The sequence below is a fragment of the Eptesicus fuscus genome, chromosome 18 (assembly GCF_027574615.1).
Source record: "Eptesicus fuscus isolate TK198812 chromosome 18, DD_ASM_mEF_20220401, whole genome shotgun sequence".
In the NCBI taxonomy this organism is placed as follows: domain Eukaryota; kingdom Metazoa; phylum Chordata; class Mammalia; order Chiroptera; family Vespertilionidae; genus Eptesicus; species Eptesicus fuscus.
In genome coordinates this window covers 1908471-1935234 of record NC_072490.1, presented here as the reverse complement: position 1 = coordinate 1935234, position 26764 = coordinate 1908471, and the positions used below count along the sequence as shown (strand labels likewise).

At 45.1% G+C, this 26764-nt stretch overlaps 1 protein-coding gene across 4 annotated transcripts in view; it reads right to left on the bottom strand.

Annotated features, from left to right (window-relative positions):
- Positions 1–26764, bottom strand: part of RBM6 (RNA binding motif protein 6) — a 67502-nt gene that overhangs the window by 24398 nt on the left and 16340 nt on the right. For 2 of the 4 annotated variants that reach the window (XM_054729735.1, XM_054729736.1), the window contains exons 5-6: positions 26064–26133; positions 13772–13845 (exon numbers count right to left, since the gene is read on the bottom strand). The exons of 1 other annotated variant lie outside the window; for it this stretch is intronic. In XM_054729735.1, coding sequence (XP_054585710.1) covers positions 13772–13845; positions 26064–26133 — 144 coding nt within the window. Of the gene's footprint in view, positions 1–13771; positions 13846–26063; positions 26134–26764 lie in introns of those variants that run through there. One more of the 4 variants, XM_054729737.1, reaches the window with a different exon arrangement.

The following is a 26764-nucleotide window of genomic DNA, read 5'->3' as shown; positions in this document are numbered from 1 at the left end:
CCCTGATGTGGAATTGAACCATGATCTCCTGGTGCAGTGGTCAGCAAACTGCGGCTCACGAGCCACATGCGGCTCTTTGGCCCCTTGAGTGTGGCTCTTCCACAAAATACCACGTGCGGGCGCACACGTACAGTGCGATTGAAACTTCGTAGCCCATGCACAGAAGTCGGTTTTCAGCTCTCAAAAGAAATTTCAATCGTTGTACTATTGATATTTGGCTCTGTTGACTAATGAGTTTGCCGACCACTGTCCTGGTGCATAGGTCAATTCTCAACCATTGAGCCACACCAGCCAGGCAGGAGGTATTCTTAAAGGGAGGGCCAAGTCCATTTTCATCCCTTCTTCTGTCCCATTCATTGGTTGGCAAGTCAAAGCGATGGCTGACACCCAAGCAGCCATCTGGGACAGTAAGGCAGAAGTCACATGTTGAGGACTGAAAGCGCCTGGGCTCCTGATGTCCATGGCCCCACTGTAAGAAAGCCTGGCTGACTTAGACCATGCTCATTGGAGAGGAATGAACTCATTTAAGCCACACTCTTTTTCGTGTTCTGTCACTCCCAGCTGATTCTAATGCTAACTGATCTAGAAGATTCCCTACAGTGCCATTTTAACTTTGTTACCTTCCTGTAGCTCTCCCGTGTCTTCAAATCCAAGACTAAATGCAAGCCCCTTGACAACCTACCTGCACTTTCCAAATTATTCCTTCACTACTTCCCAGGGTATGAGGATAAGAATCAGACAGGACATTTTGAACAAACAAAATGTGGCCATCTCTGTCAGAACAGAAATAGTATCCAGTATTACTACCTGCTACCAAAGATTATAGAAGTACTGGCTCCTGGCATATGTCATCAGTTTGGCTCAAAGAAACTTATACAAATTTTTAAAGTATAGAAGTGCCAGAATTTGGAAAGTCAAGGGATTGTTCAGGCTGTGAAGACTAGAGCCTTCTTTATTATGAAGGAAAAAAAATCCCTAAGAGCTTGGAAGATGGAAGATAGCATCAGAAACCACTTCATTCAACAGTGACTAATCCAGTTAACAAGTATTTACTTAGGGCAGTGGTCGGCAAACTGCGGCTCGCGAGCCGCTGTTTGCCGCTCTGTTGACTAATGATTTTGCCGACACTGACCTAGACTCTCGATTCCAATAATTACAGGCTGTTGTTGTTCTTGTGATTAAGCCCCTATCCCAGTGGTCGGCAAATTCATTAGTCAACAGAGCGGCAAACCACGGCTCGTGAGCTGCAGTTTGCCGACCACTGAAGTCTTAGGGCATCCTATGCTGAGGTCCAGCTCTTACCCCATTTGGGTAGCGAAGGGAAAAAAAGAAAGAACCAGTCCCTGTCCTCAGGGGCCTTTCCAACTAGCAATGCCTGACTCTACCTGGTGACAGCTGCTTGAATGGGCCTGATCTTTGCTAGTCATTTGCCCAGACACTTAGTCCGGTCCAGCTATTTACTCGGGGCTCCAATACTACCTTGAAACGACAGAAGCCAAGTGATCCTGTACCTGACCTCGCTCCCGTGCCTAGTTCCTGGGGAGCTTTGTTTACAGGTGTAGGGTAAGGGTCTTGTCTTTTCTTTGACCCGACTCCTGAGTGTTGTGACTCCAGAGCAATGCAGGTAGAGTGGGTTCCCTGTGCCCTGGAGGGGGCCAGCTCAGAGACATGCTTGTTTGTTCCTAGCAGGTGTCTCAGCTCAGCAGAACCTCTTTAAGGGCAGAGAACATTAGTTTGGGGGCCTTGCTCAGGAAAACGCTCCTTGTGGCTCTTCTGAGTGCGCGGGATGAAGGGGCTCTCCAGTGTCAGGGTTATAGGCAGAAACAATACTAGTAAATGTGCCACTTAAGGGTGGACTCTGAGAACCTGCAAGGACGGGAAAGAAGAAAATTAGCTGCTCAAGAGTCAGCTGCAAATCCTGGATGTGCTCAAAACCCAAACAACGAAGACGGACCACGTCCAGGGCAGCAAGTGTCCTGAGGCATCTGGTGAAATACACCCCACAGCCGAGGAAGAAGTCAAACCGGCGATGTGAATGCCCAAAGCAACCAAAGCAGAACGGGAACGTGGCCAGCGGGTCTGTCATATTCCAACAGGGCCTGCCAGGCTAGCCATGTGGAGAGAGCACACACACATCGGAAGCTTCAGCATTTTCACTTTTAGATGCTGACCCAAGACACCTGAAAACATGTATGTACACAAAAACGTGTACATGGATGTTCACAGCAGCATTATTCACAATAGCCCAAAGTGGAAACAATCCAAATGTCCATCAACTAATGAGTCAAGAAAATGTGCTACATCCACACAATGGAATGTTCAACTATGAAAAGGAATGAAGTGCTGATTCACAGCATAACGTGGATGAACTTTTAGAAAACACTATGCTAAGTAAAAGAAACCAGCCGCAAAAATGTGTATGACCCCATTTATATGAAACATCTCAGACAAATGTATAGACAGAAAGAAGATTAGGGGACATTGAGAGCATGAGCGGGAGTAGAGGGACATGGGTGTGACTGCTAAAGGTACAGGATTTGTTTTAGGGGTGATGGAAAAGTTCAGGAATTAGTGGTGATGGTTGTACAATCTTGTGAACATATTAAAACCCACTAAATGACACACTTTGAAAGGGTGAATTTTATAACGTAAGAATTACACATCAATTAAAACAAAGAAGAGAAAACAACATCCAAAAGCTTTCAGGACTCGAGGACCATTGCCAGAATAGAGAAAGGCAGTCCTGTCTCTTCCCTCTGCCACGCCCTGGCCCACCTAACCTGCCCGCCCTCCAGCCTCTCCGTGAGCACTCTGCCTTCAGCCATTTCCCCGGGAACCAGGCCCACTCCTGCCACACGCGTCCTTACTACGCCCTGATTCTTGACCAAAGCTCTGGTCCCTGATGACAATACACACTGAAAGTGAGAGGACTCGAATTAGACGGGAACATCCACTTCCCCAACAAAAAGGTGGTCAAAAAGCAATTTGACCACCTTGAATGAATAAATTTTTAGAAATATGAAATTAGTCATATGTCTACCTACTTACACTTAATTTATTAATTTAATTAATCTTGTACATTTAAATTTACAATAACATGCTCTTAATTATGACTGTCCCAATACACAGACAGATACATAAACATACGAAGTCCCTCTTATCTCTGGGGATACATTCCAACACCCCCAGTGGATGCCTGAAACTATGTAGAGTACTGAACCCACATGTACATATACACACATGTAACAGCTGATAATTCAATTGATGTTTCTTTCTTTTCAAGTTTAACCCACTGGAATTAATAATTATTCAAAGTGTGTATACATTTTTTGCGGACACCATGTATATTATGGTTTTTCCTACATACACATTCTTATGATAAAGTTTCATTTATAAATTAGGCACAGTAAGAGATTAATAAAAAAAATAATAAAATAGAACAATCACATATAATTAAAGCCTAATATGCAAATCGACTGAACGGCAGAATGACTGGTCGCTATGATGCACACTGACCACCAGGGGGCAGACACTCAACACAGGAGCTGCCCCCAGCCTGCAGGCCCCAGACCAGCCAAGGCAGGTGCCAGTGGGGGGCCCCTGATCGCCCTGCTGGTCGCCCTGCAGAGGGAGGTGACCAGCGTGGCGGTGAGGGGTGGGGCTGGCAAGCAGGCAGTACCAGGCCAACCAAGGCGGGTGCCAGCAGGGGCCCCCAATAGCCCTACCAGTCGCCCCACAGAGGGACATCACTGGTGGCAGGGCGTGGGGCCAGCAAGCTAGCAGCGCCAGGCTGGCCAAGGTGGGTGCCAGCGGGGGCCCCGATCACCCTGCCAGTTGCCTCACAGATCGGCTCTGATTGCCAGCCAGGCCTAGGGACCCTACCACTGCACGAATTTCGTGCACCGGGCCTCTAGTATACTAGAATAAAAGTTATGTGAATGTGGCATTATTATCTATAATAATAAAAGCATAATATGCAAATCGACCGAACAACTGAACAGTAGACCCACCCTCTGGATGACCACGCTATGACACGTACTGGCACCAGGCCAGCCAAGGCAGGTGCAATGCGATTGGTCAGGGGAACTCCATGATCGATTGTCCAGCAAAGAAAGGCCCAGGCCACCTGGCCGGCGGCCACAGAGGGAGGCCAGGCCACCAGCCAGCGACGCTGTGGCGGGTGTGTGGGGTCAGCCAGTGATCGCCCTGCAGAGGGAGGCCCACACCAGCCAAGTGATCACACCCCATGCCTATCAGCCGTAGAGGGAGGTGACTGGTGGCAGGGGAGGGGGAGGCAGTGCCGCACAGACGGCAAGCAGTGGCAGCAGCAGTGGTGGGGCCAGCTGCCGGCAGCTGGGGGAAGGAAAGCCCCAATAGACCCTGATCGCCGGCCAGGCCTAGGATCCTACCCGAGGGGTCCCAGATTGCGAGAGGGCGCAGGCCAGGCTGAGGGACCCCTCCTCCCCGCCCCATGCATGAATTTCATGCAACGGGCCTCTAGTATAAAGTAAGAGTCACTTGAACATGAGCACTTAGATACAACAGTCTGGTAACCAAGACAGCTACCAAATGACTAATGGGCGCACCTACAGTGTGGGGACAAAGTGATGATTCACGAGCCAGGTGGGACAGAGCAAGAGGCATGAGATTCCACCACACTACGCAGAATGGCACCATTTAAACTTTATGAATTGTTTATTTCTGTTATTTTTCATTTAATATTTCTGGATCACAGGTTACTGAAATGAGTGAAAGCGAAACCACACATAAGGGAAACTACTATAGTATGGGGATTGGTAGCTATTGAATGACTGCATGTAGGTAATAATCAATGAAAGTTTAAACAACTAGGCGAAAGACTGAAGACACACAAAATTCAACAAGTCCAGTCATGGGTATATATTAACAGAAGGAGTATATCTATTCATTAAGTACAATAACAACTTTGAAATAGCCCCAAATGAGAAAAACAAAACGAAACAAGACATTTCCTTTAGAGTAGAACTAATGAATACATCGTGATACCTGCATTTGTACACTGAAAGACCTGTACAACAATGAAATGAACACATCCTAGTTATACCCTAGATCAGTGGTCGGCAAACTGCGGCTCGTGAGGCATATGTGGCTCGTGAGCTGCAGTTTGAAGCTCTGTTGACTAATGAGTTTGCTGACCACTGGGATAGGGGCTTAATCACAAGGAACAACAACAGCCTGTAATTATTGGAATCGAGAGTCTATGTCAGTGGTCGGCAAACTCATTAGTCAACAGAGCGGCAATGAATTTCAAAAATAATACTAAGCATAAAAGTCAAGTAGAAGAATGCATCCTGTGTGATCCCATATACATAAGACTCAAAAGCAATTCAAATAACTAGTTTAGCCCTACTTGGTTTGGTTCAGTGGTTAGAGCTTCAGCCCTCAGACTGAACGGTCGTGGGTTTGGTTCCTAGTCAAGGGCATATACTGTATTTTCTGGCGTATAAGACGACTTTTTAACACAGGAAAATCTTCTATACGCCCAGTCGTCTTATACGCCGGAAAATACGGTACCTTGTACCTCGGCTCCATGCCCAGCCCCTGTAAGGGCATGTGCAGGAGGCAACCAATTGATATGTCTCTCTCACATCCGTGTTTCTCTCTCTCTGTCTCTCCCCCTCACTTCCACTCACTCTAGAAAAATCAATGGAAAAAAATATCCTCTGGAAAGGATTAACAGAACAAGAAAACCCAAAAGACTACAGGTTTAGAACTAGGAGAGTGACTGCTTCTGGGGATGGTGGAAAGGGTATAGACCAATAGAAGAAGGACGGGCTTCTGCATAGGGAGCAGAGTTGTTTCTTTAACCTGATGGTGGTGGAGCCCTTGTGAATGGGATTAGTGCCCTAACAGACAAGAGAGATGACCTTGCTACATGCCCAATGGTTGGGGAGGGTAGGGGAGGAGAGGGTGTCAACATTGCCTCCCTTCTCCCTCCCTCCACTGTGAAGAACCACTGTCTTACAAAACACATTACCAGTGGCGTGTGCTCCCCTTTCCTCTGGCTGCTCCTGTTTCTTGGTCTAATGCTGACTAGCACAGTCTCTCTTTGTGTATCAGGCATCCAACTGACAGCTCTCTCATGGGGGAACACAACTGTCGGTTTTTTGAAAAGCCAGACTAAAACCTCACAGTGCCCAGGAGAGGGAGGTTGGATTCTGACCCTACTTCCCATCTCCAACCTCAGCCCTTGCCTAGCAGGGGACTCTCTTGGAAGCATCGACAAGATAGCTTAAGCCCCATCACCTTCCAAAGCACCCTCTCAATCCACCAGAAGAGCACCTCACCATGTGAGATAAAAAATAATTAATAATCCAGATAAGATTATCCATGATTATCAGTCATACGATCAATACTCTTTTTTTTTTAACTAACCCTCACCTGATGGTATGTTTCCATTGATCTTTAGAGACAGTGAAAGGAGGGGGAGAGACAGAATAAGAGAAACATCGATTGGTTGCCTTCTGCACACACCTCGATCAGGGCTGGGGATTGTTTGCAACGGAGGCATGTGTCCTTGACCGGAATCGAACCCAGGACTCTTCAGTCTGCACGCCGACACTCTATCCACTGAGCCTAACCAGCTAGGGCCCATCAATACTCTTAATAAGAAATATGTACAGGCAGTCCTCGGGTTACATCGAACTCAACGTAAGTCGTTTCGTGATTATGTCGCCATCTCCCATTTATTTATAAAAAAAAAAAAGGTTCCATCATTTTGATGTATGTACATATGTGCTTTATGATTATTATTTATTTACCACAAGTAAATTCGCGAGCCACGGTTTGCCGCTCTGTTGACTAATGAGTTTGCCGACCACTGATCTAGCTCATATAAAATGAGCAAGAGGCTACAATGACAATGTTATTGGTAGGGACAGTTCCTCATCACCACCGGTTACTGGTGAGGGTAGATTTCTTAAGATATGCAAGAAAACTAATCTTCTGAGATTAGCACAGGAGGAGGAGGTGTTGTGGAAAACTTTATTTCTGTGGAATGACACCCCTGGACTTTCAAGGTCCCATCTCCCCTTGTCCCACCAAGGAGGAAGTGTAGATAGAGCTAGCCCAGTGGTCGGCAAACTCATTAGTCCACAGAGCCAAATGTCAACAGCACAACGATTGAAATTTCTTTGGAGAGCCAAATTTTTTAGACTTAAACTTCTTCTAACGCCACTTCTTCAAAATAGACTCACCCAGGCCGCGGTATTTTGTGGAAGAGCCACACTCAAGAGGCCAAAGAGCCGCATGTGGCTCGCGATCCGACGTCTGCCGACCACTGAGCTAGAATCAAAGCCAGTGTCCAGAGTTTCCTTTCCATGTTGGAGTGGAGTCCAGTCTAGCCTCAGGCTAGCTTAGCTTGTGTTCCCCACTGCACCCCATCAGTGCATTGTATGTGGGGTCACATGACCACATGGCTGTGTCTATGGAGGGAACACAGGCAGTAGCAAAGCCAAAGAACCAGAGAGCCGAGAGAGGGAGCTCCTGTGCTTTGGGGATTATGTATTCCCAAATTGTGACAGGTTTGCATGGCCTTGCCCACGCTGGCCAATGTCCAGGCTGGACTATAGGCAAGTACCTTCCCTATGACCTCCGACTTCACTGCGCATGCACCCACCTTCCCCTTGTTGGGCCCCTTCCCCAGGGCCTGCAGAGATGAATGGGCTGGTGGCTCCCTGGGGAGTGTGAACCTGCAGCTTCGGGGTGAAGCTGCCCAAATGACATGTCTACGAAGTCTGGCCTTCTCTTTGCCCCTTTTCTATTATTAATAACTAGCTAATTACAACAGTATCAGCAACACCCGAACACGGCTCTGTGGAGAATAAGACACTTTATTATATTATAACCTGCAAGTTCAACGCAGATGGAGAAGATGCCTAGCAACATTCAATGCCACCTGTAGCCTAAGAAAATTTGGTGATAAAAGAACTATCAGAGCCCTAACCGGATTGGCTCAGTGGATAGAGCATCAGCCTGCAGACTGAAGGGTCCCGGGTTTGATTCTGGTCAAGGGCATGTACCTTGGTTGCAGGCACATCCACAGTGGGGTGTGCAGGAGGCAGCTGATGGATGTTTCTCTCTCAACAATGTTTCTAACTCTATCCCTCTCCCTTTCTCTCTGAAAAAAACCCACAATAGAATATATATATTTTTAAAAAGAACTATCAGAAACAACAAGGCTCTCCAGCGCAGAAGTGCTGGAATGGCATGGTCCTCTGCCCTCACATGCCGGGGTGCCTGGGCATGCATCGCTCAGATGCTGCAGGAGAGGCTCCCAGCCTGCTTCCCTTTCAGTCTAGACATCCGTGTCCTGGAGAGGCAGCGGGCAGCTGTCAATGGGATCAGCTGCCACCCACGCAGTGCTACTGCTTTTCAGGCATCTGATTCCCACGAGGTGGCTAAGCTGCCAAGGAAAGGGGGACAACCAACAGAGGCCACTGTCCTAGAATCACTTTTACCACCGAGCACCACCACTGTATGTGGGGTCACATGCATGGGGGCCCTGTACCAAGCCCTTCACACACATCAGAGCCTATCTCACAGCTGCCGAGGCAGGCACAGTGATTACCCCTCTACTCTACAGACGGGGAAACAGATTCAGAAGTTGCAAAAGAGCTGGGAAGTGATGAAGCTGGAGACCTTATTGTCTGGAGGTATACAAAGTCATAGACCAAAGTTATAACCAAATCACAAACTGAACTGCGCCTTCCTCTAACCTCTGAGCTAGTTACTTAGAATTACACATATTCTGCCTGTTTCTTCAATAACTGTATATAATCAAGTTCCAAAAAACCACAAAGACTGAAAATTAGTCCTTTGCACTTCAACTCACAGAAATGAACCACGACATGTCTGGCAAAAAAATTAAAAACCTCATCACAGGAGACCCATTGGAAGTTCCTCTTAACACACTGGAAGTTCCAAATGATGTGTTTATTTTTCAAATTCAAGAAAATTTAACTGAATCCATTTTAGAGCACCTCTTACAATTTTACAGGAGAAAATCTGAGACATGGCAAAGCCAGGGGCTGGTTATCAGAGCTTAGAGTTTTAAAGCCACAGGCTAGATTTCCAGTGTGCCCTGACCATACTCACCAAACAGTCAACAGGAACTCTGTCAAGGGGATATACTCCTAATCGAGTTGCCTCTGAGAACCTAGAAGTACTTGTACTGCTAACAAGAGTCTAAGCATAAGCTTTCCACAAGTGATCTCATTTTCACACAAGGACAGGTCCCACCTAAGATGTGGCTTCCTTCCCATACCTTCAGAAATACCCTGGCCATCCTCGTCTTCTCAAAACCCAAACTCTCTTAACAATGTTGATATAATAACACTTTCATGAATGTTCATTGTACTCCACAGCCTTCGCTCCCACGCCAGAAAAGTTCAGCATCTCTCAGAATTTTCATGTCAGGTGATAACAGCATCCTTTTCCTGGCACTTCATGAAGTCAAGCTGATTATGTCATACAGCCAAGTTATCTCTGGCTACAAAAGGCCACGGATGCTAAGAAAACTGAGTAAAAATCCCAGGGAAATTAACTCTTCTTCCAAAGCTATCTTTTATAGGAGAATTTTAGTGAATATTTGACTGAATATGAACAGGCAGCAAACACCACACCTGCAAATTTGAGAAAACAAAGCGCTAATCCCTACAAAACAAAGGCAACAGTTTGAGAGAGCAAGGACTCAGAACTGGGCGGCCACTGAAAGGGGTCGATTCTCGAACACAATGCTTCTAGCTCCCCTCGCAAGTCCCCGCCCGCTATGGCACACCCAGCAGAGGGAGAGAATACTCGCCCTCAATCTCCAGGGCCCGGACAACAAAGAAAGCCAAGGAAATAGGACACCGCTGAAGCATCCCCCGGAGGGGCTGGGGAAAGGCGCTGCCTCTGGTGCTGGCTGGCTTCCACCTCTTCCTAGACAGAGAAGGTGAAGGTCAGAGGCCGTGGACCTGTTAGAAATGACCCCCGCCCCGCCCCGCCAGACAGCGTGGCTGAGTGATGCCCCATGAGCCGGGCCCTGTACTGCTGCAGAGCCCACTGCAGTTGATGCTTCTGTGAAGGCACTGAGAAAGGGCTAGAGGGTCCTTGGTTACCATGTTGAACCACCTCATTAAGGCCTATATAAACCATAATATTTGACAAAGCAAGCTGGCAGACCTACAAATGTCAGTCAGTGATAAATAAAATAATTTCACATCGACAAAGAGTTATAAAAAACTCAATCCAGCCCAGCTGGTGTGGCTTGGTGGTTGAGCTTTGACCTATGAACCAGGTCACCAGTTGGATTCTGAGTCAGGGCACATGCCAGAGATGCAGGCTTGATCCCCAGTAGGGGACCTGCAGAAGGCAGCCCATCGATGTTTCTCTCATCCATCTATCTCTGTATCCCTCTCCCTTCCTCTCTCTCTAAAAAATAAAAATAAAAAAACATATTAAACAAAAAAAACCTCAATCTGAAGCATTTCACTGAAACCTCCTCAGAAGCATACAAACTCTACTCAGTGGTGCCCAACAGATGTCTCAGAATCTGTACCGATTTGGTCCCTAAGTAAAAGCTGAGGGGAGGAGAATGGATGAGCAGACAGACATTCACCTTCCCTGAACCCTGGCTTATGCACCCGAAGGAGTAAGGACTTATTCCCTCACATTCTTATACCTCGCAGAAGATTTTCAATTACTGTGTTCTTGGGAGCTTGATCCACATCCATTTCCTTAAAGACTATCCAGATACGAACATTTACTTTCCTAGAATTATGATTGGAAATCACTTGACACGAAGAAGGGAGAGGAGGAGGAGATGTCTAATTCCAAATGCTTACTAGGTAGCAGGAGCTATGCAAAGTGTTCTGTATATATTTTCACCAAGAGTCACTCCTCAAAGGTAACGTCACTCCTCAAGAAGCGTCCCTGACCACCCCGTCTCAAGTCTTCCAGAAACCCTACCCTGCATTCTCTCAGTGCCGTGCTCATTATCTTCAGAGCACTCAGCACTACCATGTTTTGTTTTAATGTGTCTACTTGCTTATGTACTAAAACAGAAGCTATACAATTTGTCATGTTTACTGCACTACCTCTAACATCCAGAAGGTGAGCCTGGCACCCAGCAGGCATCATGAACAATCTCAGCGAATCCACACCGGAGCCCGTGAGGTACTGATGACACAGGGAACGGGGCTGAGGAAGGTTAAAAAACTTGCCAGAGACAACCCAGCTATACCGGGAGGCAGAGCCTACGCTCACTCCTCTTTTCTATGCTATGTACAAATTTCCCTGAAGATCCCGGTCTCAAAAATTTCCCATAAAAACGAACTGCACACATGCCAAGTTGCGGTAAAGGCTATTAAAGAATGCTGACTGGATGGTGAAGGGTATGCCGCTCAGCAAGAGGCTGCTGCTGTGGGCAGTGCTGGCTGGAAGCCCTCAGTCCCGTGACCAGGGGAAGGAGAACTATCTAGGAGATGGAGTCGAATGGATGTGGGATGTCTCGTTAAGGAATAACTCCAAAGAACATTGACAATGGTGTCAGACAAAAGTCTGGAGTTTGAGGGCACATTTGTGGGACCCACGAGTACCACATAATCTCGGTCCCCTTTCTCAGTCTGAGATGGTAAGGCCCTGGAAGACAGAGCTGTCCTTCCTTTCACTCCTGCGGAGAGCTGGATGGAACCCTAGGCATGAAAGTATCTACCTGTCGCCCTGGCAGGTGTGGCTCAGTTGGCTGAACGTTGTCCTGTGCAGTGAGAGGTCCCTGGTTTGATTCCTGGTCAGGTCACATGCTGGGGTTGCTGTGCTGGATCTCCGTAGGGGACAGGCAGGAGGCAGCCGATTGATGTTTCTCTCTTCCCCCCTCTCTAAAAATCAGTAAGAACATGTTTAAAAAAGAAAAAAGTTTACCTGTCAAACATTGCTTCACACCTGGGAGAACCCTGGCCTGCTCCTGCTTAGTTATGCTGTCCCATTCACCGGGCAAGGCTCACTCAACAGGGACCTGGAGTCCCCGAGTGTGCAGACTGGGTGGTATGGGTGAGAAGAGACACTGTGTGTACAAATGAACATTTTCCCAGCGTGGCTCTCATAGAAGACCTAAGGATAAACACTGTTTTTAGAGAAGACTGCCCTACTTCTATTTGGCACTACTCTTTAGGGGGCTGGATACCTTAGATTTCGGTAGGGATGGAGGGAAGAAGCAGTGAAGGCACAACACTGCTTCATGTTTTGAGAGCAAAGGTTAAAGAGCTCCAATATGAAGCAGCACCTCTCTAGGAGGAGTGGAGAACGGTGCAAAAGCGATGGCATCTGCCATGGCTCCCCCACTGATGTTTCCACCACTCAGCGTATTGCTCAGGGCAGTGGCAAAGGATTTAAAGACTATTCACTGACCAGAACAAGATGATTATGAATTAAATGAATGTTCTCGAATTAGGACAGATTGTCAGGATGAAATCAACCATAAGGATACAGATTAGGACCTCTGTTCTTCTCTCCCAATACTGGAAGGTAGCAGTTTCTGACACATGATTAGTGTCTGTTAAATGACTGATTCAATGATGGACACGGAACCATCAGTCAACAAGAGCTCTGTCGAGGGAGTACGGTCCTAATCCAGTCACTCTCTGAGGATGCAGCAATATTTCTATCACTAACCAGGGAGATGGACAGGTCAAGTTCCCTTCTAATGAGTGCTTCTCCCAAAGGCTGTAGAGCATGTCATGTCCATGAGGGAGAAGATGGCGAAGAGGGAAAGGTCAGTGTGTGAGCAGCTGGACCGGACAGAGCTGATGGAAGGGCCGGAGGCTGCCCCAAGGAGCCGCTCTGGAGCACACCGCTCTTCTCAGCAGAGCCTGTTTCTGAGGCTCTGGGAGCACCGCCCTCACACCGTTAAGGACAGGCAGTGGGCACCTAAAACCAAACTGTATCGCTATGCTTCTTTCTCCCACTTCACAGTCGGAGGAACTAAGACACCATAAAAAACAACAAACAAAAACTTCCCCAAGGAAACACCAAGACAAGAAGGATTCTATCCATTTCCTAATTCTTCCCAAAACTACCAGGCAGGGTTTAATTAAAGACTCAGATAAGAGATCTAGGTGGCAAGCTGAATACATCTGGGTGTTTCACACCTAAGGGAAGTACAGATTCAGACTCACCAGCTTTGACTATATGCAGCCAAAACCTTGAGTACAAAACTCCAATTTGCAGAGAGCAACGATTAGTGCAATACACACCAACAAGCCCTGACTCTCCTCCCCGATGGCCCTTGTAGGAGTAGCACATGCAGGCAGGACCCGAGTGCCACAGACGTTTCCATCAGCGGTCTTCCCCCTAGGTCTGGATAAGAGTACTGACCCAGAATTCCTGTGCCAGGCAGTTCCTGGAGATCACAGACACTCAAGGATCATTCTTTGCATCAGGATCCCATCTCAGTCACACTCCACAGGGAGGAAGCACTCCAGACCTGTCATCTTCCCCATCTACCGTCTTTGAAATATAGTCCAACTACAACTGGGCTTTGGATTTTAAAATACACTCTGTGCCCATTAATTCTTCCAGAGGACCCTCCCGGCCTCTGTTAAAGTTTCTCCTCATAATCGCTTTTTGGTTGGCATGTGGTATGCTGCAACTATGAACTTCTGGCACCTTTCCAAAGTTTAATCACTTGAAACCCTCCCTCCCCATACATAAAAATATATCCTTCCAGCATCATTTGACCGAAGTATAAAGCAACCTGGTTGGCCTCCATGCATCCGATGGCATCTTCCAAGAGTGAAAATTCCACGCAGACATAGCCATAGTCGTAACCTGGGGACAGCATTTAAATACAGACGGGAGTGGTGTTAGTGCCTTGCAAAAACAACAAACACACTTCAACCCCCTGTTTCTGAACCCCTTAAACCAAGCCCTCCCACTGGCCCTCCCTCCCCTATCCTTGGCAAAGCTGCTATTCCAAACAGAAAAAAGTACTGAAGGAAAGTCTGGATGTTTCTGGATAGTCATTCCAAAAATGACTTTTCCTATGAACCAAGAAGATCCTCTGTGCTCTTTAGCACTGAAGCTCCGGAGAGGGTCATCCCACAGGAAGTTTAAGCGGGGACCCAAAACATTTAACCACAGGCTGAATCTTCTGGGGAAAAAGTCAGTAAGAATAGGAAAGTATCTGAGAAAAAAAAAAAAAAAGCATCCCAAGAGAGAAAATAGAAGCAATTATCCCAAAGCTATGCTAATAGTCACCACTTTTCAAGCAGAAACCACCTTCAAAGACAGAAGTGCTGACAGACTGAGGCAACTATTCTGTTTGGATACCACGGGAGGCTTCTGGTTGGCCGGGGCAGACCATTTCAGGCCTCCTCTTTTTTTTCTTGTTTCAACTCAAGTCATAAACCAGCTAAATCTTTACAAAAGGAAGAAGGTGTAAAAGCATAAATAAGTACAAAGAGCTGGGTCCAAACTTGTGCTTATGCACAAAGATCTGCGGTGGGTAGGCTGGGGGAGAGACAGCTGTGGTTAGCAATCAATACACGTCGGAGAACGGCACGTGCCATTCGTTATAACGCACCCTTCACCTTGCTCCTGACCACGTGCCCTCTGCGGCTCTGTGACCCATGAGACTGCAAAGTCATGGGGTTTACAGGCTGCTGACCTCTAACCACACCACCCTGTAACCTCCCTGCGATGCCAGCGTCTGACTATACAACGCACCTGTCAGCGCGCCACAAGGGGCGCCCAGGCCTCCTGCACTGCCTCACATGAGGAGGAGAGAGCGGCTGTCTTTAGGAGGGCGCTGCACAAATGCAGCAACAAGGAAAGATCCGGTTTGTTCCAATGAGAAGTAAAAACCAGGGAAGGAAAAACAACACAAAACCCAGGGCAATTTTGAGTACAAAGTATAAATAATAGGAAACTGCTATCATTGGTTCAAGACATCAAGGGCCAGGGAGGTCAATTGGGGAAAAAGGAGACATATATAATACTTTAAACAAAACAAACAAACAAAAAAGACTTCAACAGCCAAAAATCAAATCAAATCATATTAATTAAAATAAAAAAAAAACACCTACGGTAATAGAAAATATAACTTAAAAAGGAGACCAAAGTTGGTAAAATGGGCTGGATTCATGTGGAATGAATATCCTGAAATGTTTTATGATAGTAATATAGTTGTAACTTAAGATTTGTTAAATACTCCAGGTTCATTAAGACAAGTTACCACGGTATAGGTTGATTCTTGCTTTGAATTTTAGGAAATGACCAGGAAGAGTAAGAGAAAGCTGCTAGAAATCTCAGATTTTCTACCCGATTTCAAAGTTTTGACCATTACCCCTGCAACCTCCACTTAAACTTACCACAAATCAGCCTCCTCTGATTAGTAACTATTGGAAGAAATGAAACTACTTTAGAGAAAAGGTGTGAGTATATTTGTATATATCCTATTAGCAACGGAAATTGATTTGTTACTTAATTTCTTTCAATGGAATGGATTCTCTTGATCAAACTCAGTGCCCATCTCATACATAAAACACTCTGCATTGTGTAAAGGGCTTTGAGTGTTCTTGGGAAACATTGTAGAATAGCAGGAGCAAGTAAGGTACTATTTATCACCAAACTAGAGGCCCAGTGCATGGATTCGGGGTCCCTGAGGGGTCTCAGATTGCAAGAGGGCCCAGGCCAGGCCGAGGGACCCCACCGGTGCATGATCGGGGTCAGGGAGGGACCACAGGAGGGCTCCAGAGCGTATCTGGCCCATCTCGCCCAGTCCCGATACATTGACCCCAGCAGCAAGCTAACCTACTGGTTGGAGCATCTGCCCCCTGGTGGTCAGTGCGCGTCATAGCGACTGGTCGAACGGTCGAACGAACGGTCAGACACTTAATATTAGGCATTTATTATATAGGATATCTACTGCAAAAACTCAAATGCATGTTGCACAGAATGAGCAGAGGTACCCTCAGTATGTGATGGCTGCTACACAACACACCAAGAAAGAGTGCAGGAGTGTGGGAAGCAACTCACAGCTGCCGAAATGAAACAGGAACTAATACCAAACTCGCAAAGCCTTGAGCTTCCTTCCTATGCTTACAGAAGTAAGTATTGTGGCCCAAAGGAGCGCACAGAATCTGTGGACAGAGAGAGAGACAGAGAGACAGAGGACAACACATGACAACATCCATACTTCGCAGAGGACAAACAGACTCTGATAGTGAAGTCACTGGGAAGGAAAGATATGGTCCACAGGAGACATTAGGAGCATATAAGAGCATCTTTATACATCACCCCTGAAATACTGTATGCTGACAATGTACTTTAGATTTAATACTAAATTCACAAGCTCAACACTCTGCTCGATCTCTCCTGCCCACAACTTTAGCTATCAAACAAGAACAGAAGTTTAAAGTTTAATTATAATGCCTAAAACATAAAAAATAGTAAGTTTTAAAAGTACACAATCTTGACCCAAGGCGTTTTTGTTGTTGTTGTGGATATCACCAGAGGATATTTTTCCATTGATTTTTAGAGAGTGGACGGGAGGAAGAGGAACATCGATGTGAGAGAGACACATTGATTGGTTGCTTCCCGCACACACCCCAACCAGGGCTGTGGATCGAGCCTGCAATGATGGTCCTTGACCAGAATCAAACCCAGGACCCTTCAATCCATGGGCCGATGCTCTATCCACTAAACCAAGCCGGCTAGGGCGATCCCAGGCATTCTGTGTGTCCAAGACTCATGGTTGTAGCATAAGGATTTTCAGTTTTAACAAAAGCAATGATGATACTAAGTTACATTTACTTTACATACATTAAGTGCATCCTCACAGACTACCCTAGGAGGCAAATGTTACTAACCTCATTTTACCCATGGGAAGCAGGCAAAGAAAGAACGATTTGCTTAAATTCACCTAGACTTCAAACCCAGGCAGCCCAGATTCAAACTGATGCTATGAACCGCACACTGTATGGCCTCTCACCCTTTCACACTGATAGAAGTAAGTTAAGTAATTTGAATTCCAAACTCTCCACAGCCCATTTACAGAAAGGGTCCCACATGCTTGAGCACAGGTAAGACCATGTCTATAGTTAAGAAATACTGAATTTGCAGCACAACAAATTATTCCGACTGTAAAATGTCAATGGCAGAACCATTGGGAGTGGGCCTGAGTATGCCAATTAGAAAGCAATCATTCACAGGTTGACTTATACTGCCTATCAAAGTTCTCCTGAAAAGACAAAACCCAAAGTCTTATTATAAATGATGGCTATAAAAATTACAGCCCTAGCCCTAGCTGGTGTGGCTCAGTGGATAGAGCGTCGGCCTGCAAACTGAGGGGTCCCAGGTTCGATTCCGGCCAAGGGCACATGCCCAGGTTGTGGGCTCCATCCCCAATGGGGGGCGTGCAAGAGGAAGCTGATCAGTGATTCTCTTCTCATCATTGATGTTTCTATTTCTCTATCCCTCTCCCTTCCTCTCTGAAATCAATAAAGAAATATATTTAAAAAAAAAAATTACAGCCCTAGCCAGTTTGGCTCAATGGATAGAGCATCAGCCCATGGACTGAAGGGTCCCAGGTTCGATTCTGGTCAAGGGCACATACCTTGGTTGCAGGCTCAATCCGTGGCCCTGGTTGGGGCACGTGTGGAAGGCAACCAATCAATGTGTCTCTCTCACATCCATGTTCCTCCCCCTCCCGTCCACTCTCTCTAAAAATCAATGGAATAACATCCTCAGGTGAGGATTAAAAAACAACAATAAAAATTACAATATGGTAAAATACTGGATATAGGATACTTAATATGTTTTAAAAGCTTTAAAAATGAGGACAACTATATAAAAGATGTATAGGAAAAAGGACTAGAATAGAAAGAAGTCATATCTAACTCGGAGGACAGAGACAGAAGTCAGCCCACGAGATGAAAGCTATGCATTGTCAAAATCATACTCAAACACCCCAAGGTGAAGAACATACCGTCTCTCAACACAGGTTAAGTCCAACATGCCCGGTTTTCCTCCCGCGCTGCAACAGACTGCCCTTTCGGATGACACCAGGTGAAGAGGCTGGCTTGCATAGTTAAGGACCATAGTGTATGAAAAATGTGTGGCTTACAACAACAGCAGCACAGCCAGCACAGTGAATGCTCACACTCAGGGAAGCTTGGAAACACAGACCATCGGAAGCCCCAGCCAAGTCACAGCCCGCCCCCATGCTAACTTCCTGAGAGGGAAAGTGAGTGCAGGGTGGAGGAGAGGGGTGAGCAGGCACAGGTGAAGACACAGAAATCTAAAAATGACATAGGCAACACAACTGTATACAAAAATAATTACAGTGGTTGGACTGTTACACTGAGATAATTAAGACTTTATAATCCACAGGGAGAGTTTTAGTAGACACAGAAGGTATTCATTCCACCCAGAGACCTAAACATTCCATGTGGAACCATCAAGATGACTCAAAAAATTAAAATTAAAGAAAAGATGGCAAACTCCATGTCCACGGTCCCACAGACAGATTTGTTCTTACCTAGAGGAACCAAAGGTCTCTTTCATTTCCTTTCCCTTCCTCCATCATCTGCTGGGAGGAAGTCAGTGGGCTGATGGGTCTTAGTGCTTATTTCCATGACTATTAAAAAGCACATCTTACTCCATTTTCTGACATGAAACTATCCATTTCTCATAGAAATGCGAATGCTCTTACACTTTTTTTTGGCAGCTGAGAATGAGAACAAGGCAAAGGGAGCACATCTATAAAGGTAAAATTGAGACTTTGACTCGTCTCTTCATTAACCATGTGGTTGCCGGTTCCCAAAAACAGTGTCTGTGAGAAAATCTAACCAGGTGCTTAAGGGGGGAACAAGGTACAGAAAACAAAGCCCTGATAAGTAACACCCAACTCCAGAATCAATTTAGTCTCTGCCCCCCCCAAAAAACTGACTTGGTGATGCTGACAGACATGGCCCCCTCATTCAAGTCTGTTAGTCCACACCAAGCAATTATACAGCAATGTTTATTTAGGCAAATGAGATGAGCAGCCCTATACTCAAAATTGATCTAGAATATGAATACCAAATACAAAATGTAAAAAAGAATCGGGATATTAAAGGACATAGGCAGAGAGAAAAAGAAATTATTTTACTGGGGATCTTTGAGGGAAATGAATGCAGTCTTCTCCCTCTAAACAAGGAGTGTTACTTCTGTGGGAAGAAGCATTACGAATATAAAAAGCACCGTGGGAAACCTTACTAGAGATTCAAGAGGGCTTGGTTGTATAGTCGACCCTGTTTTCCTAACTCCATTTCATTGGGTAATATAAGTTTTGAGAAGAAAAGTAAAATATTACCAAGTTAGAGATTTTAGCAAGAACCAAAACAGGATCGATCCAGGCATCTGAATTTCTATCAAGAATAGAAGAACTAAGGAGCCCTGTGCACATTTCCGACTGGTACTCTGCTGCTGAAAACCTCAAGGGGATGCGCTCCTGAGGAAAATTAGGAAAAATATCTGATCTACAAGTCAAACTACCCTCTGGGAAAGTTGGAATTGGCCCATATGAAATCCATCTCTCTGATATGTAACACGCCCTTTCAATTCTCTCCCCCTCACCCATACATGTGAGTTGTTGGTTTATAATAAAACACACGAAACAAGGAGGATGTGCATTACTATTACTTGGTAAATTTTTGAAATCTGCAATATGTTTTCTATTTTATTTAGTTTTCCATCTGTACCAACTGGTTATTTTTTTTAAAAAAAAAATTTGTTGTTTGTATTTTCAAGGAGTTTTCAAAGTCCAAAATTAATCATAGGGTCACTTCATCCATGATGGTTTTCTGGGCCAAACTAAAAGTTGCTCAGGATGTGAGCAGATCACACTGGCCCAGCCGCTCATCTATTCCAGAAGTGAACTAGCGGCCAGGGAAGGGTCAGACAACAGGTATTTTGTGACACTTTGACCAGAACATGAGCCTAGGTCATTTATGCCCTATAATAGAGAACTGGTGCTCAACTAAAGGTACTAGGAACCAACCAGATCCAGTTTGGGGATCCCCTTCTGTGATATCAACAAAAAATATTTGGGCCCTGGCTGGTTTGGCTCAGTGGATAGAGCGTCGGCCTGCGGACTCAAAGGTCCCGGATTCGATTCTGATCAAGAGCACATGCTCGGGTTGCGGGCTCAGTCCCCAGTAGGGGGCGTGCAGGAGGCAGCCAAGCAATGATTCCTTCTCATCATTAACGTTTCTCTCTCACTCTTCCTTTCCCTTCCTCTCTGAAATCAATAAAGATATATTTAAAATTATATATTTGGTCTTTGCTCCAGTTTCTTGCCGCAGAGTTCCTAAAACTCTTGGAGTCTCCTGAGCGATAAGGGTGTGTGACTGTCTTTTGTTCTATGAGGCGACTCTCTTTTTTTTTTTTTTTTTAAATATATTTTTATTGATTTTTTTACAGAGAGGAAGGGAGAGGAATAGAAAGCTAGAAACATCGATGAGAGAGAAACATCGACCAGCTGCCTCCTGCACACCCCCTACCGGGGATGTGCCCGCAACCAAGGTACATGCCCTTGACCGGAATCGAACCTGGGACCCTTGCGTCCGCAGGCCGACGCTCTATCCACTGAGCCAAACCGGTTTTGGCTATGAGGCGACTCTTGATGGACAGTTCCAGGACGGAGACTGGTCATCAGAGACCAAGCCCTGGTTAGAAGCTTGGAACTTTCAACCTCACTCCCAACTCCAGGGAGGAAAAGGGCTACAGATCGAGTCAATAATGAATGGCCAATGACTTAATCAATACTACTTACATAATGGAACATCCATAATGATGGCGTTTGGAAAGCTTCCGGGTTAGTTTACAAATCCATATTCCAGGATACTTGCAGACCTATGAACCTACATACCTCTTCACTTGGTCCTTTATAACAAACTGTTTGTTTTCCGGAATCTTGTGAGCCATTCTAACAAATTCTCAAACCTGAAGGGGGGATGTGAGACCCTCCAGCAAAAGCGTGGGTATCTCGGTACTGATATGTGCTACGGGCACCTGAAATAAGGGCAGCCTTACAGGACTGAGCCCTTAACCCTATGGGGTCTGATGCTAACTCTGGGTAGTGTCAGAACTGAACTGAATTACAGGATGACCACTTGGTGCCAGAATTGGTTGGTGTCAGGAGCAAAAAAATCTCTCATCTGCCTATGACATGGGGGGCAAACACTGCTTTCCACTGATGTCATTCCTGAACATGTTCAAACCTCCGCCTCTCAACTTGCCTGAAGTTTGCCCCCTCCTCCCCCCACTTTCTGCCAAGTTCAACAGCAAGCACTGCCATGATCAGGAACTTAACTGACAGCACTTGTCCTCCAAGCAGCCATTTTAAAATACAGGACTAGCCCTAACCAGTTTGGCTCAGTAGACAGAGCGTCAGCCTGCGGACTGAAGGGTCCCATGTTCGATTCCGGTCAAGGGCATCATGTACCTTGGTTGCGGGCACATCCCCAGTAGAAGGTGTGCAGGAGGCAGCTGATTGATGTTTCTCTTTCTCATTAATGTTTCTAACTCTCTATCCCCTCTCCCTTCCTCTCTGTAAAACATCAATAAAATATATTTTTAATAAATAAATAATAATAATAAAAATACAGGACTATTTTTGATTAAGGTTTCCCAAAAAAAGGTCCATTTCATCAGATATGCTTGTACATTTGCCAAGCATATTCATATTCACTGTATGATAAGCAAGTGAGCACTTTCTAGGGTTTGATATTAGTCCAAAAGCTAAAATGAAAATTTTTCATTTTCTAACAAATACAGAATTTTAAATTACTTATAATGACATGAACAACAACATAGAAAACCCTACTCCCTCAACATAACACTATTGCAGTTTTCAAAACTAACCTTGAATGTGACAGTACCATTTTGGGGAAATTTTCTTCGGAGGTTCTACTCATCCAATGTTTTATTTGTAGTTTGCACATACGCATCTCAATATTTAGATAAATATTATTTAACCACCAATTCATACATAGTACATTGCTGCCAGGAATTTTTATAGCATAGAGTGTGATATAAGACAGCATGACTAATGTCTTCTTTGATTTGGAGGCAAGCAAAGGTAGGAAATCATTTCGTTTGTGGCACAAATCCAGTTGGTAGGTTACTAAGATAAACCTAATGAAGCTTATACTATGCAATGATTTTTCTACCCTGTCACCATCATTCAGGAACATTTGATTCATTTTTTTTAAAAACTGAGTTTTAGAGAGAAAGAAAGGGAGAGGGAGAGACCAGAGACACATCAGTTAGTTGTCTCCCATATGCATCCTGACTGGGATCGAACCCGCAACCCTTCAGTGCACAGGATAACGCTCCAACCAACGGAGCCACACCAGCCAGGGCTGATTCTTTTGTTGTTGTTAAGTGACATTATCTAGTCACTTGACCTCAGCAGAGCTATGAAGTGCTATTCCCCAGCCCCGCCCCAGCCTCCGGACCGGGGGTTTCTAAGAGCGGACATGCACATTAAATGCTGCGTGCTTCCGTGCTTCGTGTCCCTTCATGTCCGTGTGAACAGCCTCGGAGTCGCGTGTCCGCCCCTCAGCATGCTGCCTGTGAGACTCATCCCGGCTGGTAGGGGCCTGAGGAGTGTCTTCATTTACTGCTGAGGGGGGCACTGCATGCACAGGCAAGCGTTTGTCAGGCACCAAAAGACATCCACTCCTGGTACTGTCTTCCCCAGGAATATAACCGTGTTATATTACAATGAAGGGCGTTAGAATATATTAGACAATGAGAAAAGAAAAACTCCAATATACGCATATATAGGTTCACAATCCCTTATATGCAACTCCAGAATCCAAAAGTTCCTTAAATATCAAGTTTTTGGTATATTTTCAGTTAAGTCATCTGGAGACAAATCCAGACCTCCACTATACTGAGTCTCTTTATAGTCTTTTTCAAGTCCTCTTAGTGAGAGTAGTCATACATTTTGCTGTAGAAATATTGTATCTAATATACATCCCACTAGGGTATATAATTCCTATATGATCTATATGTCACATTACCTTTCCATATTCAGAAAAATGTATGCACTCATCTGAACCCGCAGATTTTGGATCAAAGTTGTGGCCCTGTGCTTACACAGCTCTGAATGAGACAAAAACTCCAAGGATGCTCACTGGAGTCAGTGACGAGTCTGCTATAGACTGGCTCCCCATTACATCAGCTAAAGGGTGAACCCCACCCCACACACCCCTCTCATGAGCAACAGCAATCCTGCACGGTCTTTGCAGGTCATCAGACAGCCTTAGAAAAGTGACTGCCATTTATGAAATCACCTTTTCTGCTGAAATTCACACACAATCTCTTCAGAAGTAAATGTTAAAGTTCTCTAACACCTGAGTGTTCCAAGGCACATTCCTTCCATGCACACTGGGAAGCCCTCAGTGCCAGGCAGGGTGGGAGCACTCAGGATCAGGACGGACCAGGACACACAGGCTCCTGCCGTTCCGGAGCCAACTCTCCAGTGGCAGAAATAAGACACACAAAACCACTGAGAAAAGTATCAGTGCTGGGTCTATGACAATAAACTAGGATAAAATGAGAAATGACGAGGGGTTCAGGTAGGGATGGTGAGGCAAGGCCTCTGCGAAGTGAAACTGGAGCCAAGAGCTAAACCCCAGAAGACAAGGGAGGGTCAGCGGGAAGCCTGTGCTGGTCCGGGCCGGAGGCAAGGCCGGCCGGGCTAGAGCGGAAGAAGGCGGAGAGCAGTACAGGATGAGCCGTCAGCCGAGGGCCAGCCACGCAGGACGGAGTTGGGAATGTCTCCAAGGGAGGTGCCAGGCCAGCAGAGGATCTTAGGCCTAACTGGTGCTTTCAAAAGTTCCCTCTACTTGCCACACAGAGATGTAATACAGACAACATGGGACTGGTATCTAATCCTTTCATTAAAAAAAGAAAAAGAAATATAGCTACCTACTACATTATCACTTCATATAATAAAATGCCAAGAAAGGATCGCAGTTCCTGAAAGGTGTGTTTTTCTAAACCAGTGTCCTGAATGATTTCACGTGTGTCAATGCCTTTGGTCAGCCCGTATGATTCTAATAGCTCCCACAGCCAGCACATTTAAGAACGTCCTTTGTGGACACTATACAGTAGTATGTCTTACTCTGCTAATAAATCTGACAATATAAAGAGAAAATCAGTAAGTACTAAAGGAATGAAGCGTTTAAATTGCTGTTATTTAAACACCAAGATATCTCTACTTTCCTGCAACACATGGATGGAACTGGCGAGTGTTATGCTAAGCGAAACCAGCCAGTTGGAGAAAGATAAGTATCACATGATCTCACTCAGATGTGGGATATAATGATCAACATAAACTGATGAACAAAAATAGATCCAGAGACAAATGGGGGGGAGGGGCGCATTAGAGATCAACTAAAGGACTTGCATGCATGCATATTAGCATAACCAACGGACAGACACTGGGGCGGTGGGGGCTTGCCCTCGGGGGTGGGAGGGGGAGTCAATGGGGGAAAAAGGAGACATATGTAAAACTTCAAACAATAAAAATATTTTAAAAAAAGATATCTCTACTTTCCTAAATATGCCAATACCTATGAAAGCAGTTCATAAACCAAGATCAAAGCTGAGGTTACTGCCCCATTGCAGTTAAAAAGCAACTGCAGCCTATAAACTCTACTTTAATTCCCAAAGATCACAGTAAACCAAGAAAGTGTGTGTAAGACAAACAAAAATCATAGGTGAAGTGTGCAAGAACAGAAGAACTCTTAGTGATGTTTCCACAAATTCAGAGTTGCTTTAAAACAAAGAAATGATTAGCTTTCTGAGAAATAATGCTTCTGAGTTTGTTCTCAAATTACAGAAAAGACATTTCTGGACTTAAAGTAAATTTACTTCAGCACCAGACTATTTCAAGCAGAAAAAATTATTTTGTGGATAGTTTCCCTCTGCAGAACCAATCTGCAGCAGCAGCTATCTTATTAAAGCAAAAATTTTATTCCATGGTAAACTGTTTAAAAGTAAACTATATCCTCAGAAATATGGCATGCTCTTACTTGACGAGTTCCTTAACTTGGATTACTGAAATCTAAGTTCTGTGAAAAGATTAATGCTCTACTTTCTTCAATGTAAAATTCTGCAAGTTAGATCACTTAAATATTACCTTATTTTTAAGCCATTTCATATTATGTAGTCCTAAAAATATTGGTCAATACTTTAAAGTGTTTGGCACTTCCATTTTGACAACAATTCCGTACTAGTAAGCATGTGCGGGGGGGAGGGGAGGGAGGGCGGGTAGGAGAGGCCGGGGGGAGGTCAATGGAGGGAAAAAAGGAGACATATGTACTACTATCTGTAATACTTCAAACAATAAAATAAAATAAAATAAATAAAAAGGATTTGAAGGAACTGACGAAACTGGGTACTTTCAAATATTAGGAGGATATTCTGAAGAGTTTAATCTGTAGTTAAGACAACAGAACAGAGGTCAAAGAGAAAGTTCTTCTGGATCTATTTATGGATTTCAACAAACTAGTGACTGCAGGACTCTGTTCTCAAAGCGAGACTGAAAGTACAGAAACCACTAATTTTACAATTTCTCTGGAAAGTTGTAATTTCATGCTGAAGCAATAAAACGTAAACTTTTACATATAGTAAGTTTATTAAATCCTACTAGGCTCCATCGTAAACATCCCCCCAGCGTGAAGAACATAAACAGCCAGCTCAATGAGCCAATTCTAGGAAATGTATTCAGGGAGAAATACTGCAACACTCCCTTTCTATCCCCCAGGCACTCAGAAGAGCTGGGGCAGGCACCCGCACCGTGTGGACAAAGCACCCACCCAGAACCACAGCTAAGACTAAAGCTGGCTGCTATCTGAAGGCACCAACAGGAGGCTTCCAGAAATCGTTAACTGTGGTTTCTTAAACATTTTTTGAGTGGCACACATTGCAGAGCTCTGACAAAGACCCTTCCTGACCCAAGGCCACATGCACTACAAGAAACTCACCTGTGTCATACCCCTTCAGCTGCAAGTCCTTTACAGGCATGTCATCAGGAGTCCGAAAGGCGTTAAGAATCTGCAAGAATATGGTATTTACAATGATGATACATATCATAATCAAATACTGAAGATTATATTTTCCATCCTGGTTTTTACTCGACATAATTTAAAACTATGATTACGTTATAAATGTAATAACGTAATGTTATAAACTATGATTACTTTGACCTTCAAAAACCATTGAATGAATCTAACGTAATTACTCAAAAATCCCCCAATATACACTGAGTGGCCAGATTATGATGATCTCTGAACGCATAATAATCTGGCCACTCAGTGTGTGTGTGTATGTGTGTATTAGAGGCTCGGTGCATGAATTCAGGCATGGGTGGGGTCCGGCCAGCCTGGCCAGGGGGAGGGGACATGGGCAGTTGGCCAGCCTGCCTGCTGGTCGAACTCCTGATCGAGGGGACAATTTGCATACTAGCCTTTTATTATATAGGCTATACACTGAGGGGCCAGATTATTATGTGTTCAGGGATAATAATCTGGCCACTCAGTGTATAAGAAGGCAGAAGAGCAGAATTGTCTTGAGCTCACACTGGAGCTCTGAAATCGGCCTGTCTGCGTCTGAGCCTCTCCTGCTCACCTGCTGTGTAGCCTTGCAGTGGCCGGTTTCTCGTCTGTTAAACAGAAGACATACACTG